The sequence below is a fragment of the Capricornis sumatraensis genome, chromosome 20 (genome assembly GCF_032405125.1).
Source record: "Capricornis sumatraensis isolate serow.1 chromosome 20, serow.2, whole genome shotgun sequence".
Taxonomy (NCBI): Eukaryota; Metazoa; Chordata; class Mammalia; order Artiodactyla; family Bovidae; genus Capricornis; species Capricornis sumatraensis.
Genome location: NC_091088.1, coordinates 68,723,254 through 68,736,706, shown reverse-complemented (window position 1 = coordinate 68,736,706; position 13,453 = coordinate 68,723,254). Strand labels below are relative to the sequence as shown.

The 13,453-nt window shown below is 54.7% G+C and overlaps 1 protein-coding gene across 1 annotated transcript; it reads right to left on the bottom strand.

The window, feature by feature from the left end:
• Positions 1-1,300: 1,300 nt before the first annotated feature.
• On the bottom strand, positions 1,301-9,819 carry GALP (galanin like peptide). Its single transcript, XM_068993193.1, has 6 exons — positions 9,759-9,819; positions 6,952-7,064; positions 5,981-6,029; positions 4,929-5,009; positions 3,198-3,272; positions 1,301-1,356 (listed from the first exon to the last, which is right to left on the bottom strand). The coding sequence occupies exons 1-6, from the start codon at positions 9,817-9,819 to the stop codon at positions 1,301-1,303; spliced, it is 435 nt and encodes a 144-aa protein (XP_068849294.1).
• Positions 9,820-13,453: the final 3,634 nt, after the last annotated feature.

The window sequence follows — 13,453 nt, the reverse complement described above, 5'->3', positions numbered from 1 at the left end:
GGGTACCGTTCCCTTCTCCAAGGGATCTTCCCAACCCAGGGAGCGAACCCAGGTCTCCCGCATGGCAGGCAGATTCTGTACCACCGGGGAAGCCCAGGCTCCTTTTGGCAGTAAGGTTGATTTTCCTGGTCCAGCAAGTACTTTCCTCATTTGCCTGCAGAGTTGGAAGGCTCAAAGCATGGGTATCTGACAGTTTTAACCAGTTTGGGTCACCTACGCGTCCCTGGTGGCTTAGTGGTAAAGAATCTACCTGCAAGGCAGGAGGCGTGGGTTCACTCCCTGGGTTGGGACGATCTCTCACAGAAGGAAATGGCCAAGCCACTCCAATTTTCTTGCCTGGAAAATGCCATGGACGGAGGAGCCTGGTGGGCTACAGTCCATGGGGTCGCAAAGAGTTGGACATGACTGAGCAACTTCACTTTCAACAGTTGCTGGCATCCAGAATAACGCTAGCTTTCCTTTCCCCCAACCTGGCCTCTGTATTGGCTTTTGAGTGGCGAGCAGCCAGACGCCAATATCTATTACATATCATCCTTGAGTTTGCTGCCCCCAGCAAATTCCCAGGCTAATTAATAGAAGAAAATGCTGATTCTTTGAAAAAAAACAAAACAAAACAACTTTCTTATCTCCATTCTGCTCCAAATGACCTGTCTTCATTTCTGCTGGAGGAGAGAAAGGTGGGATGAAAGAGTGCTACCTTTAAGAATTTTTTCAAGCCGAGACAGGCTTGAATCTTTGTGTTCAAGTGGGCATTAATCTTACATCACCTAACAGTCCATAATCCCAAGAGAATTCAGTCACTTTACACACTTGAGTGGGTGCTCAGCCGCTTCAGGCGTGTCCAACTCTTTGCAGCCCAACAGACCATAGCCCACCAGGCTCCTCTGTCCATGGGACTCTCCAGGCAAGAATACTGGAGTGGGTTGCCATTCCCTTCTCCAGGGGATCTTTCCAACCCAGCGATCGAACATGGTTCTCCTGTTGCAGGCAGATTCTTTACCATCTGAGCCACCAGGGAAGCCTGGAAATAAATAAATAAAATATAATATAATTTATATTTCTACTGTATTTCAATTGAAAGAGAGAGACGACAAAGAAATACAGCCTATCCTCTGTATTAGTAAGTTCTATATCTGTGGATTCAACCAATGATAGATTGAAAAAAAAAAAATTCTTCCAGTGCTTCAGATTTTCTTCCTGAGATTTTAATTTCACGCTCTCAGTCTCAGTAGAGGGTGACGACACAGGGTTTCAGAAGGAGCCAGAGGGGCAACGGTTTGGAGCAGAAGTCTGGGGACATCTAGGAACCCAAGGCATCTTCCTCCTTGAGGTCCTTCTGGCCGAGCACGCCTGGATCTGTGTGAGAGAAAGAGGTCCGTTTGAATGGTTCCATTCCCCACTGCTACCCCTGCCAAGTTCTGAGTGTTGGGGTGACCCAAGAGAGGAACCTCTCTTCGGTTCATCTCAGTTTCGACGACCCTCTCGAGGACAGAGAGCTCCTCCTGTCTGCCCTTGCTTCTTCTGCCCTCTCCTATTCTCTGCCTGCCTACTTTCCTCTTGCACTCCCATTTGGAGATGGTACATGGTGATGCTGGGGAGCGTTTTCAAGAGCCAGAGTGTAGCCGAGTTTGCGGTGGGAAGCAGTGAATCAGAAGTTGTCCCCTGTCTGGGGTTGGTAGTCCTCCACCAGATATTTGTCAAAGCAGGTCCCAAAATGAGGTTGGGATCGAAGGAGGTGGAATTGAGGTAAAAAAATCTAACTTGAGAACGGCAGGCAAAGCTGGGGCTTGATCGTTGCCTTTGTCTGTGGTCGGCTGGGTCCGTGGTATGTGAGCCTGCACTTGCTTAATTTAGATCATTCATTTCGCAGATATTTACCGAGCACCCAGCATGCACCATCCATCGCGCCAGGCAGTAAGCAAGACGGAGAAGGTCTCTCCGCTCTCACGAAGCTTAGATTTTACTGGAAGGAGACAGAGTATAAGTAGGTAAAACCATGAAGGAGGGAGAATCATATAGTGGTAAACGCTGCTAGTAAGTGGGTTTCCCTGGTGGCTCAGATGGTAAAGCATCTGCCTGCAATGTGGGCCAAAGAGAAATAGAGTAATGTCAGATCAAACGGACAGGTGACCATTATATGGAAGAGGTGATGACTAAGCTGGTTTCTGAATGACGTGAAGGATCTAGCCGCGCAAAACTCTAGAAAGAGAACTTCCGAGAGAATTCCCTGGAGGCCTAGTGGTTAGGACTCGGTTCTTTCACTGGCGTGGTTCAATCCCTGCTCAGGGAACTAAGATCCCGCCCGCAAGGGGCAAAGCACAGTCAAAAATTTTAAAAAGCAACAGAGCTTTCTAGATTGAAGCAAGACCTGGTGCCAGGATCCTAGAGTGAACAGACCCAGTGTTTCAAGAAAGTCAGAAACCAAAGTTGGGACAGGTCATGTTTGAGTATGAGTGTGTGCGTGCCTGCTCCGACTCTTTGTGACCCCATGGACTGTAGCCCATCAGGCTCCTCTGTCCACGGGATTCTCCCAGCGAGAATACTGCAGTGGGTTGCCGTGCCCTTCTCCAGGGGATCTTCCCCACCCAGGGATCGAACCCGAGTCGCTTACATCTCCTGCACTGGCAGGTGGATTCTTTTCAACTCGCACCACCTGGGAAGCCTTTGAGTATGCGTACAAAGTTTAAAAGTTGGAGATAAAGATCTTATTTATGTTACTTAAAAATAATATTCATCTATTTGGCTGTGCTGGGTCTTAGCTGCAGCACGTGGGATCTAGTTCCCTGAACGGGGATCGAACCAGGGGCCACTGCATTAGGAGCTTGGAGTCTCAGCGACTGGGCCACCAGGGACATCCCCAGATCTTATTTAGGGGAGAGGTCAAGCTGGACTGAACCTCGAGGTCAGAGGGAGGGTTTGAAGTTCACATCTCAGCTAGAGCTAAACTGGAGGGTGATACTGGGGGAGGGGACCAAGGTGCGGGCGTGGGGTCGTAGTTGGGAACAGGCCAGAGTGTCAGGAAACGCCAGGGACTGTTTGGAATTAGAGGCGGACAGGAAGCCGAGCGCGTGAGGTTGGGGCTGAGGCCTGTGGCGGTAGGTGCGGGTCCCGTGGGTGAGCCCAGGGTCCTTCCCGCCTCCCCGAGCCTCCCAGCCCCACTCCCCCCGCCCCACCTCTCATATTTCCCCAGGCTTTACCTCCGATCTCTGCTTTGGCAATAGTCTCCCCCAGACTCCTGGAGGCCCGCAGAGACTGGGAATAGGGGAGGCCGTCTAGGAAGAGAGACACACGTCAGTAAGCTTTGGGGGCTTTCTGTTTGGGACTGTGCGCTGGGTGGGTTTGTTTTTTTTTTAATTCTGTTTTTATTTTTTGGGCTGTGCTGGGTCTTTGTTGCTGCGAGGGTTTTCTCTGGTTGTGCCGAGTGGGGGCCGCTTTTCCTTGCGGTGCGGGGCTCCTCTTGTTGCGGAGCTCAGGCTTCGTGGCTCTGCGGCACGTGGGGTCTCCCCAGATTGGGGCCAGAACATGTGTCCCCTGCGCTGGAGGACGGATTCTTAACCAGGGCAGCGCTGGTTCTACTTCCTTGATTTCCTTGGAATCGTACACTGCTTATCAGTTCTCATCCAGGGCAAACGCCCCCGACTTCCTCCCCCACCCCTCACCCCCTTCGCCGGGGGATATTTGGCAATTTCCAGACACACTGTTGGTTGTCACAACTTGGAGGGACCACCGCCGTCTAATGAATGGAGACCCGTTGTTGCTGTTCACTCGGTCGTGTCCGACTCTTTGCGACCCCATGGACTGCAGCACGCCAGGATTCCCTGTCCATCACCAATTCCCAGAGCTTGCTCAAGCTCGTGTCCATCGTGTCGGCAATGCCATCCAATCCTCTCATCCTCTGTCGTTCCCTTCTCCCGCCTTCAATCCTTCCCAGCATCAGAGTCTTTTTAAATGAGTCAGCTCTTTGCATCAGGTGGCCAAAGTATTGGCGCTTCAGCTTCAGCATCAGTCCTTCCAATGAACACTCAGGACTGATCTCCTTTAGGATGGACTGCTTGGATCTCCTTGCAGCCCAAGGGACTCTCAAGAGTCTTTTCCAACACCACAGTTGAAAAGCATCCATTCTTAAACGTCCCCTGACACACAGCGGTCCAGCCCCAAATGTAAACAGCGCCGAGGGTGAGAAACTCGGCCCGAGATACAGTTAAGTGCCTGCATCTGGCAGGTGGTGATGAGGAGCGGGTTCCCTTCAGGTCGCCCTGCGCCTTCCCGGAGTGTCTACCCATGTGTCCTGAGGCCATGTGCCCCCAGGGTTCTCGCCCTTGAGAGGCCAAAGGGGGAGAGGGGAGTCTCAGAGATGGTAGCCGGCCCGGCGCGATGAGGAGGTAAACAGGATTGGGGCTGAGCAAGGGGGAAGTGGATGGGGGGCCCTGCAAGGAGACACGTAGAACCACCAAGACTCATCTGGCTCTCGCCATCTGCCAGACCCTCTGCTACGAATTTCCCACGCAGCCTCACTGACCACACTGCAGAATTACGAGGGGGCTTCATGACACCGCTTAGGCGTTTGAAACAAACAGCGTCACTCTCTCACGTTCAGTCACTTCAGGCGTTCCGACTCTGCAACCCCATGGACTGGGCCCGCCAGGCTTCTCTGTCCATGGGATCCTCCAGGCAAGAACACTGAAGTGGGCTGCCATATCCTCTTCCAGGGGATCTTCCCGACCCAGGGATCGAACCCGTGTCTCTTATGTCTCCTGCATGGGCAGGTGGGTTTCCAGGGAAGCCCCAGTCAGTCTCCCAGGCTCCCCCAACTCGTGAGTGTCAGAGCAAAGGAGGAAGCCCACACACAGCGGTTTCCGAAACCAGAGCCGGCAGGTGGGGCAGAGTGAGGGGATGGGGTGGGCCCTCCTTTTCCTTCGTTTTCTCACCAATGGCTCGCCACAGGTCTAGGATCCCCAGGGTCGTCTTCTCCTTCCGGCCTCTGTCCACCCTCGGGGGAGGGGAGAGCACTGCAAGGGGCGGGGAGGCAAGACCAGGAGGTCGTTAGAGGCGGAGAGGACACGCAGACCCCGAGGTCCCGGAGCACCGCTCAGCGGGCGAGGGACGGAGCACGGGCTGACCAGGCGGGGGCCGCGGCTCTGAGAGACGACACCTGCCCGGTGACCCGCCCCCCCTGCCGGGGGAGATTCCTGAGAGCCCCTTGGCCAGCAGGGTCAAACCAGTCCATCCTAAAGGAGATCAACCCCGAATATTTACTGGAAGGACTGATGCTGAAGCTGAAGTTCCAATACTTTGGCCACCTGATGCGAAGAACTGACTCATTTGAAAAGACCCTGATGCTGGGAAAGACTGAAGGCAGGAGGGGAAGGGGACACAGAGGACAGGATGGCTGGATGGCATCACCGACGCGATGGATGTGAGTGAACTCCGGGAGTTGGTGATGGACAGGGAGGCCTGGCGTGCTGCGATTCATGGGGTCGACTGAGCGACCAAATGACAAGCAACCCTTAGGCAGCAGACCTGGGGCCTGAGCCCACCTGCGTCTGCAGCCAAACCTCGCATCGTTTCTGCCACGCTTCTTGGTGCCTGGCCGACTTCACTGTCCCCAGAGCATGTCTCCAGGTGTACAGCAAGCGCCCAGTGAAGACGCAGGGAGGAGGGTTGGGTAGAGCGGATGGGGGATCGTGGCAGGAGGTGCTCTGGTCTGTCTGACTCTCACGCAGTGTGGGGACGGCGTCGCGCCCGCTGTCACGGGCTGGGGAGCCGAGGCATGGAGGCTGCACACCCGCCCCTGGGGGCAGAGCCGGGACTTGAAGCCAGCGCTCTGGCTCCGGGATCCCAGCTCACATCACTTCCCTGGACTAACCCCCATGAGCGGTCTGGAAATCAAGCCCACAGACTTCGGGGGCCGTGGGGCTGGGAGTTTCGGGTTATGAACACACGGCTCACAGGCACCAGGCAGGGATGGAGGGTCACTCACCGGGACCCAGGAGGTAGCCGGCACTGTTGAGGGTCCAGCCTCCTCGCCCCTAGACAGAGACAGAGAGACAAGGCTGAGAGAGACGGGCAGCGCAGTCCGCACGGCCTGGAGGACCTGGGTCAGCACGCCGCCGCCGCAGCTCAGCCGCCCCTCTGTGAAGCGGCCTGGCTTCAGCTGGATTCCCCCAGTGGCTCAGCGGTAAAGAGCCCGCCTGCAGTGCAGGAGACCTAAGAGCCGCAGGTTCAGGCTCTGTGTCGGGAAGATCACAGGTTCAATCCCTGGGTCAGGAAGATCCTCTGGGGAGGGCACTGGAGGAGGGCATGGCAGCCCACTCCAGGATTCTTGTCTGGAGAATCTCCCGGACAGAGGAGCCTGGCGGGCTACAGTCCACGGGGTCGCGAAGAGTCAGACACGACTGAGGAGTAAAACAACAATGATGTTTGTTTTATTGTGGGCTTGCCCTGTGCCAGCGTGGGTTCTGACGACTGATGTAGGGAGTCCAGTGCAAGATGAAACTACAGCCCCTCCAGGTGGCTCTCCTGCTTGCTACGGCACTGAAAGTTTACATAGTCGGGAAGCTCTGCCTTCGAAGGCGGCTTTGGGCATCTCTGGGCCAACGCTAATCATTAGGCTGTTTTTGCTTTGGACAAGCTGAGCCCCGAACCCCCGTATTCCATCTGTGATCTGTTCTAACCCGCCCCCCGACCCCCGCCCTGGTCCAGGGTGATGAATTCAGTCTTTCTTCTCTTATTTAAGAAAAAAAAAAATTTTTTTTTTTAAATTTCTGGCTGCACCATGTGGCCTGTGGGATCTTAGTTCCCAGACCAGGGATGGAACCTGCACCCCCTGCATTGGAGGCGCAGGGTCTTAACCACTGGACCGCCAGGGACGTCCGGCTTGCCCACCCAGGAAAGTTAGAGCGCCCTCCCCGGGAGGGTGGTGACAGTTGTGCAGTGACAGGCGGGTCTCACCCCGTGGACGGGGGCAGAGGCTGGAGTCTCGGCCAGGCTGAGGAGGACCGCAAGAAGGAGCAGGCGGACCGACAGAGGCATCTCAGGGCCGGAGGGCTGGGCGCTGAGGAACGCTGCAGAGAAAGCGCAGGGGGGTTATTTGCTTATTTTGCGGCTTGATTGGGGTATAACTGATACGAAAAAAAAAGAAAAGAAAAAAACGAAACATGTTTAAAGAATGCCTCTTGGTGAGTGTGGACATGACCCTTCACCGGTGACGCCATCATTGAAATAGATGTATCCATCACCTTCAGAAATTTCTGTGGGGTTTTTTTTCCTCCCTCAAAATTTACATTTTTTCCCCCAAAGATCTCTCATGGTAAATGTCACATTGTGCTTGAAAATATGTGGTTTATTCAAATGTCTTTTGATACTGATCATACTGGAATTTCTAGCATAATTCCAGAGTGATGGGAGCACAGACTCTGCGATCTCAGTACTTTTACACCAAGAAATTTCTGCACCTTGCTTTATGTCCCTGGCTATGTTCCAGTGTCCCCTGGTTTATACTCCATGGGAACCTGAATGCCATTTGTATCCTGCTGTTGTGTGAGAACTGCATAAATCTTACTTATGTTGAATTGGTTCATGGTGCTCTTCAGGTCTGCTAGAGCCTTCTACTTCTCTGTCTATTCATCCTATTAATTTTTGACAAGTTGATATTGAAACTCCAACTAAAAATCTTAATTTGTCTATTAAAAAAATTATAATTACAGTGGAACTACATGTAACCTGGTTCTGTATTTTCCAAGTGTCCTGTAAAATGTGTGATCATACTTTCATAATTTAAAAAAATAAAAATCAAAAAACTTTTATTTAAAAGATTTTAATTGGAGGATAATTGCTTTACAACGCTGTGTTGGTTTCTGCCATGCATGAACATGAATCAGCCATGGGTACGCACATGTCCCCGCCCTCTTGACTCTCCCTCCCCATCCCACCCCTCTAGGTTGTCACAGACCACTGGGTTGAGCTTCTGTGGTGTGTTTTTTTTTAAGATGCCACATGTAAGTGGGTCTGAGGCTCTGATGGCTCAGACGTAAAGTGTCTGCCTGCAATGTGGGAGACCCAGGTTCGATCCCTGGGTCAGACAGATCCCCTGGAGAAGGAAACGGCAACCCACTCCAGTACTCTTGCCTGGACAATCTCATAGACAGGGGAGTCCATGGGGTCGGTCCATGGGATTGCAAAGGGTCGGACACAACTGAGCGACTTTGATTTCACTTTTCACGTAAGTGGGCTTCCCTGGTAGCTCAGATGGTAGAGAATCTGCCTGAAATTTGAGAGACCAGGGTTCGATCCTTCGGTTGGAAAGATCCCTTGGAGAAGGGAATGGCTCACTCCAGTATTCTTGCCTGGAGAGTCCCATGGATAGAAGAGCCTGGCACGCTACAGTCCTCGGGCTTGCAAAGAGTCGGACACAACTGAGCAACTAACACACACCTCACTTCACATGGAAGTGACATCATACAGTCCTTATCTTCCTCTGTCTCTTAATATACTGTAAAGCGCAGGATATCCTAGTGTTGATTGAAGGTTCATCTCTACATTTTTGGTCATAAATATATAATCAAGAATTAAAACGAACACTTCTGAATGTTTTGAAGCTTACGTGGAGCACATTTCTTTAAGTGAAATGAGAGTTGGTTGGGAGAATGCCAAAGTAAGTAAGTAACAGGATATTCAGTACATAGAGTGTGAGGGTGTGCGCAAGTGTGAAGGTGGCTCAGTCGTGCCCGAGTCTTCATGACCCCATGGACTTCACAGTCCATGGAAGTCTCCAGGCCGGAATACTGGAGTGGGTGCCTTTCCCTTCTCCAGGGGATCTTCCCAACCAGGGATCAAACCCAGTTTTCCCACATTGCAGGCAGATTGCTTACCAGCTGAGCCAAAAGGGAAGCCCAAGAATACTGGAGTGGGTAGCCTATCCCCTTCTCCAGCAGATCTTCCTGACCCAGGAATCGAACCGGAGTCTCCTACATTGCAGGCAGATTCTTTACGAACTGAGCTATGAGGGAAGCCCTGATACATAGTACACAGTACATGGTACATAGCACACAGTGCATAGACTATGCCCCTCCAAACCCCGCAGTGCACGAGTGACCCAAGCTTCAGAACCAGAGAGGCCTGAACTGAGAGAGTAAGGCTGACATAGACACACACCACCACGGGTGACATAGCTAGCTAGTGGGGAGCTGCTGTATAACACAGGGGGCTCAAGCCAGGGCTCTGCGATGTCCTAGAGGGGAAGGATGTGGGGGGGAGGCGGTGGGAGGAAGGCTTTGCGACCCCAAGGACTGCAGCCCACCAGGCTCCACTCTCCGTGGAGTTTTCCAAGCAAGAGTGCCGAAGTCGGTAGCCACTCCATTCTCCAGGCGGTCTTCCCAACCCAGGGATCGAACCCAGGTCTCCTGCACTGCAGGCGGATTCTTTACCGTCTGAGCCACCAGGGAAGCCCCAGCTAGCTAATGGCAAGCTCAGCTTGGTGCTCTATGGTGACCTTCTTCTTGGAGGGGTGGGATGGGGGTGGGATGGGAGGAAGGCTCAAGAGGGAGGCGATCTGTGTACACTTATAGCTGACTCCCGTCACCGCCCAGCGGACACCAACACAACCTTGGAAAGCGCTCATCCTCCAAATAAAAACCAGGGCCACGGCCCACCACCGTGCCTCCCCCATCCACTCTCTGACCCGCCCCCAGCCCTGGAATGCCGCCTCCTCACTGCGGCCCCAGCCCCGTCCCGGACCTCCCAGCCCCCTCCCGCCTCACCTGTGCCCCTCCGCACCTGCCCCCTCCCCTTCTCCGCATCCTCTCCCGCTTCCATCTCCATCCTCCCAGGACCAGCCTCCCCGCCCCGGGCTCACCTCGCTGGAGTGGGCAGGCCTCGCCACCCTTCTCCTGTCGGCCGGTCTGGGTCCCAGCTCCCGAGAGACTCCAGCTTTTATGCCCGAGGAGGAGAGGCGGGCGGAGGGAAGCCGGAGGAGACTAGACGGGGAGAGGGCGTGGGGAGAGAAAGGCGGAGCGGAGCGCCCGCCCACGGGAGGGGGTTTCTCAGGTCAGGACAAGGATGCTTCCCGGAGGGAAGATTTCTCTGCCAGTTTCCCCCGCAGACCCCGCAACAAGAGGTATTGGCTCCGCATTTACCCAAGGACCCCCAGCCCATCTCCGCCTGGTGTCGGCCTTGGTGGGCAGGGGGCCCCGGACGGGGCTTGGGGAGGCGGGGTATTCTGGGTTCTCTGCACGCCCCAGACTTCTCTCCACCTGCCCGGGGCACCCGGGGCACCTGTTTCCGTGTTTGTGGAGCGTCTTTCCTCGCCACACACCGGGAAATAAGCTCAGTGCGGGCCGGGGGCGGCGGGGCCCGGGGATGGGGGCCGTCACGTCCTGCTCACCCCCGAGTCGCCAGCACGCGGCGTTCAGCCAGGCGGGCCCCTTGGGCGCGCTCGGAGGCCCTTCCGCGCGTCCTGACCCGGGAGGGCGCTTCCGCATCCAGCGGGTGGAGGCCAAGGTCGCTCCATCCTCCGGGGCAGAGGACACCCCCACCCCCAGCAAAGAACCGCTGGACCCCCAGTGTCGTAGTACAAGGGTGGGAAACCCTGCGGCAGCCCCTAAAAGCCTCCCCAGAACCGAACAAATGTTGCTGGATGAACAAATCAGAGTGTGTGTGTGTGAGTGAGTGTGCCCCTGGCCTCTCTCCCGCTCCTTTGGCTTCCTCCGTTCATGTGTCTGTTTCTTTCTCTGCCTCTGGGCCCCGGGACAGCAGCAGTTTTCCAGAGGAAAGACCCGGGAATCAAAGGGGAGGGGGCCCGGCCCGCCGGCTCTGCTCCCGGGCTTTCGGACGTCCTGGGGTCCTCGCGGGACTCGGTGTCCTGGCTCTCTGATGAAGAGCCCAGGTTCAGCCTGGACTCGGGGGTCTTTGCTCCAGGTCCTCATCTCTACCCCAGCCCTCCCACCCGCACTGCAGACCTTTCTGGACGGCCATGCCCGTCTGCCTCGCTTTTACGAGGCTCAGGCTTTACCGACTGAGCTAGCCGGGGGAGGGGGGGGGGGGCGGGGGGGCGGGGGAGAACCACTCCCGCCTGCCTCAACCTTAAAAGCAAGACCCCAGCGGGGAGGAGAGTGAGAAACAGCATCCCGGAGACCTCGTGCGCGCCTCCCCCAGGTGGCTCCCTCTCGCCTCTTCCCGGCTTCCTTCCCTTCCCATCTGAGGGGGAGGGGTGGTGTTCCGATTGGGAGAAAGTGACAAGGAGGTGTAAATGGCTCTGCTGGGAAAGAGCGGGAGCGGGGGAGGCTGGCGAGGACAGACCGGCTGATCTGAACCTGGCAGACCGCTTCTCTGTGTGACCAGTGCCGTGAAAAGTGAAGCTATGGGGTCTGCATCTCATGCAAACAAATAAACACAACCCAGATGGTGTGGGGGCCATGTCACTTTACATTTCCGTGACGCAGCTGGACGTCTGTGGATGTGTGTATATGTATGGACACCCATGCACCTGTGCAGATATCTGGCTAGGTAGCTACCTAGCCGTATCTCCTACGAGATATAAGAGCTCCTTTGAGTACTCCCTAAGTAGCAGTTGTTCAGTCGCTAAGTTGTGTCTGGACTCTTTGCAATCCGACCCCATCGACTGTAGCCTGCCAGGGTCCTCTGTCCATGGGATTCTCCAGGCAAGAAGACTGGAGTGGGTTGCCATGCCCTCCTCCAGGGGATCTTCCCGACCCAGGGAGAGAACCCATGTCTCTTGGGTCTCCTGCGTTGGCAGGCGAATTCTTTACCACTGAGCCACCTGGGAAGCCTTTTCTCATATAGGTTAACACAGAATTCCTTGCTTTTTTGCGACAGTTTTCGGAAGCATGTCTCTGTACAGATAAGGCTCTGAATATGGATTTGCATATATACATATATCTCTCCAAGTGAAAGTAGCTCAGTCGTGTCTGACTCGGACTGGGGTCCATGCAGTTCTCCAGGCCAGAATACTGGAATGGGCAGCCATTCCCTTCTCCAGGGGACCTTCCAAACCCTGGGATGGAACCCAGGTCTCCCGAACTGCAGGCAGATTCTTTACTGGCTGAGCCAGCAGGGAAGCCCGTATCTCTCCATCTCTTCCTTTAAACAGCCCCCAGCCCTAAGGTGAAGTCGCTCAATCGTGTCTGACTCTTTGTGACCCCACGAACTGTAGCCTACCAGGCTCTTCCATCCATGGGATTTTCCAGGCAAGAGTACTGGAGTGGGTTGCCATTTCCTTCTCCAAGCCCTGCTGCTGCTGCTAAGTCGCTTCAATCGTGTCTGACTCTGTGCGACCCCATAGACGGCAGCCCACCAGGCTCCCCCGTCCCTGGGATTCTCCAGGCAAGAACACTGGAGTGGGTTGCCATTGCCTTCTCCAATGCATGAAAGTGAAAAATGGAAGTGAAGTTGCTCAGTCCTATCCAACTCTTAGCGACCCCATGGACTGCAGCCCAACAGGCTCCCCTGTCCCCGGGATTCTCCAGGCAAGAACACTGGAGTGGGTTGCCATTGCCTTTTCCAATGCATGAAAGTGAAAAGTGAAAGTGAAGTCGCTCAGTCGTGTCTGACTCTTCGCGACCCCATGGACTGCAGCCTACCAGGCTCCTCCGTCCCTGGGATTTTCCAGGCAAGAGTACTGGAGTGGATCCCCTAGGAGTTGTTATATCCCCCTGCCACCACGAGGGGGAGCCAACCCCAGGACGATCCGGCGCCTCCCAGAGTTTCCTGCGTCCCTTTGTTATTGTTTGGTGGGTGTGTTTAGAATACCTCGCGTTATGAGATACGAAATCTAAAACAAGAGAAAAAAAATGTGACAAGCAGACCTACTTACAAAACCAGAAGTACATTCACAGACGTAGAACACAAACGTACGGTTAGCCGGGGGCAGGGGAGGAGGGATGAGTTAGGCGCTTGGGCCTGACATATACACGCTTCGATATATGAAACAGGTAACTAGTAAGGACCCGCTGTACAGCGCGGGAAACTGCTCAATACTCTGCAACGGCCTGTATGGGAAAAGAGTCCTAAGAAACAGTGGCTATGTGTATGTGCCTGGGCTTCCCGGGGGGCTCAGAGGTAAAGAACACGCCTGCCAATGCAGGAGCCACAGGTTCGATCCCGGGGTCGGGAAGATCCCCTGCAGGAGGGAATGGCAGCCCCCTCCAGTCTTCTCGTCTGAGTCCCCTGGACAGAGGAGCCTGGCGGGCTGCAGCCCGAGGGGTCGCAGAGAGCGGGGCACGACTGAGCGCCTAAACAACGACAATCCGTGTATACAGAGCTGGCTCACTTTGCTGCACACCCGAAAGCACCGCGGCGCTGTGAGCCAACTCTACTCCAAGGAAAGCTATTTTTAGCAGAATAAAGAACCCTTTGCTTGAGATCTCTCCTCTTGAAGAATCTCGAGGACCCCAGTGGAGGGTTCAGCAGACCTCTAGAGCAATACTCATCTAGCGTA

Bases quoted from the DNA above. Each gene is read 5' to 3' on its own strand.
- GALP (XM_068993193.1), bottom strand. From the start codon at position 9,819: ATGGAGATGGAAGCGGGAGAGGATGCGGAGAAGGGGAGGGGGCAGGTG. The intron at 7,065-9,758 runs GTGAGGCGGGAG...CTTTCTCTGCAG, and splicing joins GCAGGTGCGGAGGGGCACAG to CGTTCCTCAGCGCCCAGCCC. The intron at 1,357-3,197 runs GTAAAGCCTGGG...TCTCTCACACAG, and splicing joins TGCCAAAGCAGAGATCGGAG to ATCCAGGCGTGCTCGGCCAG.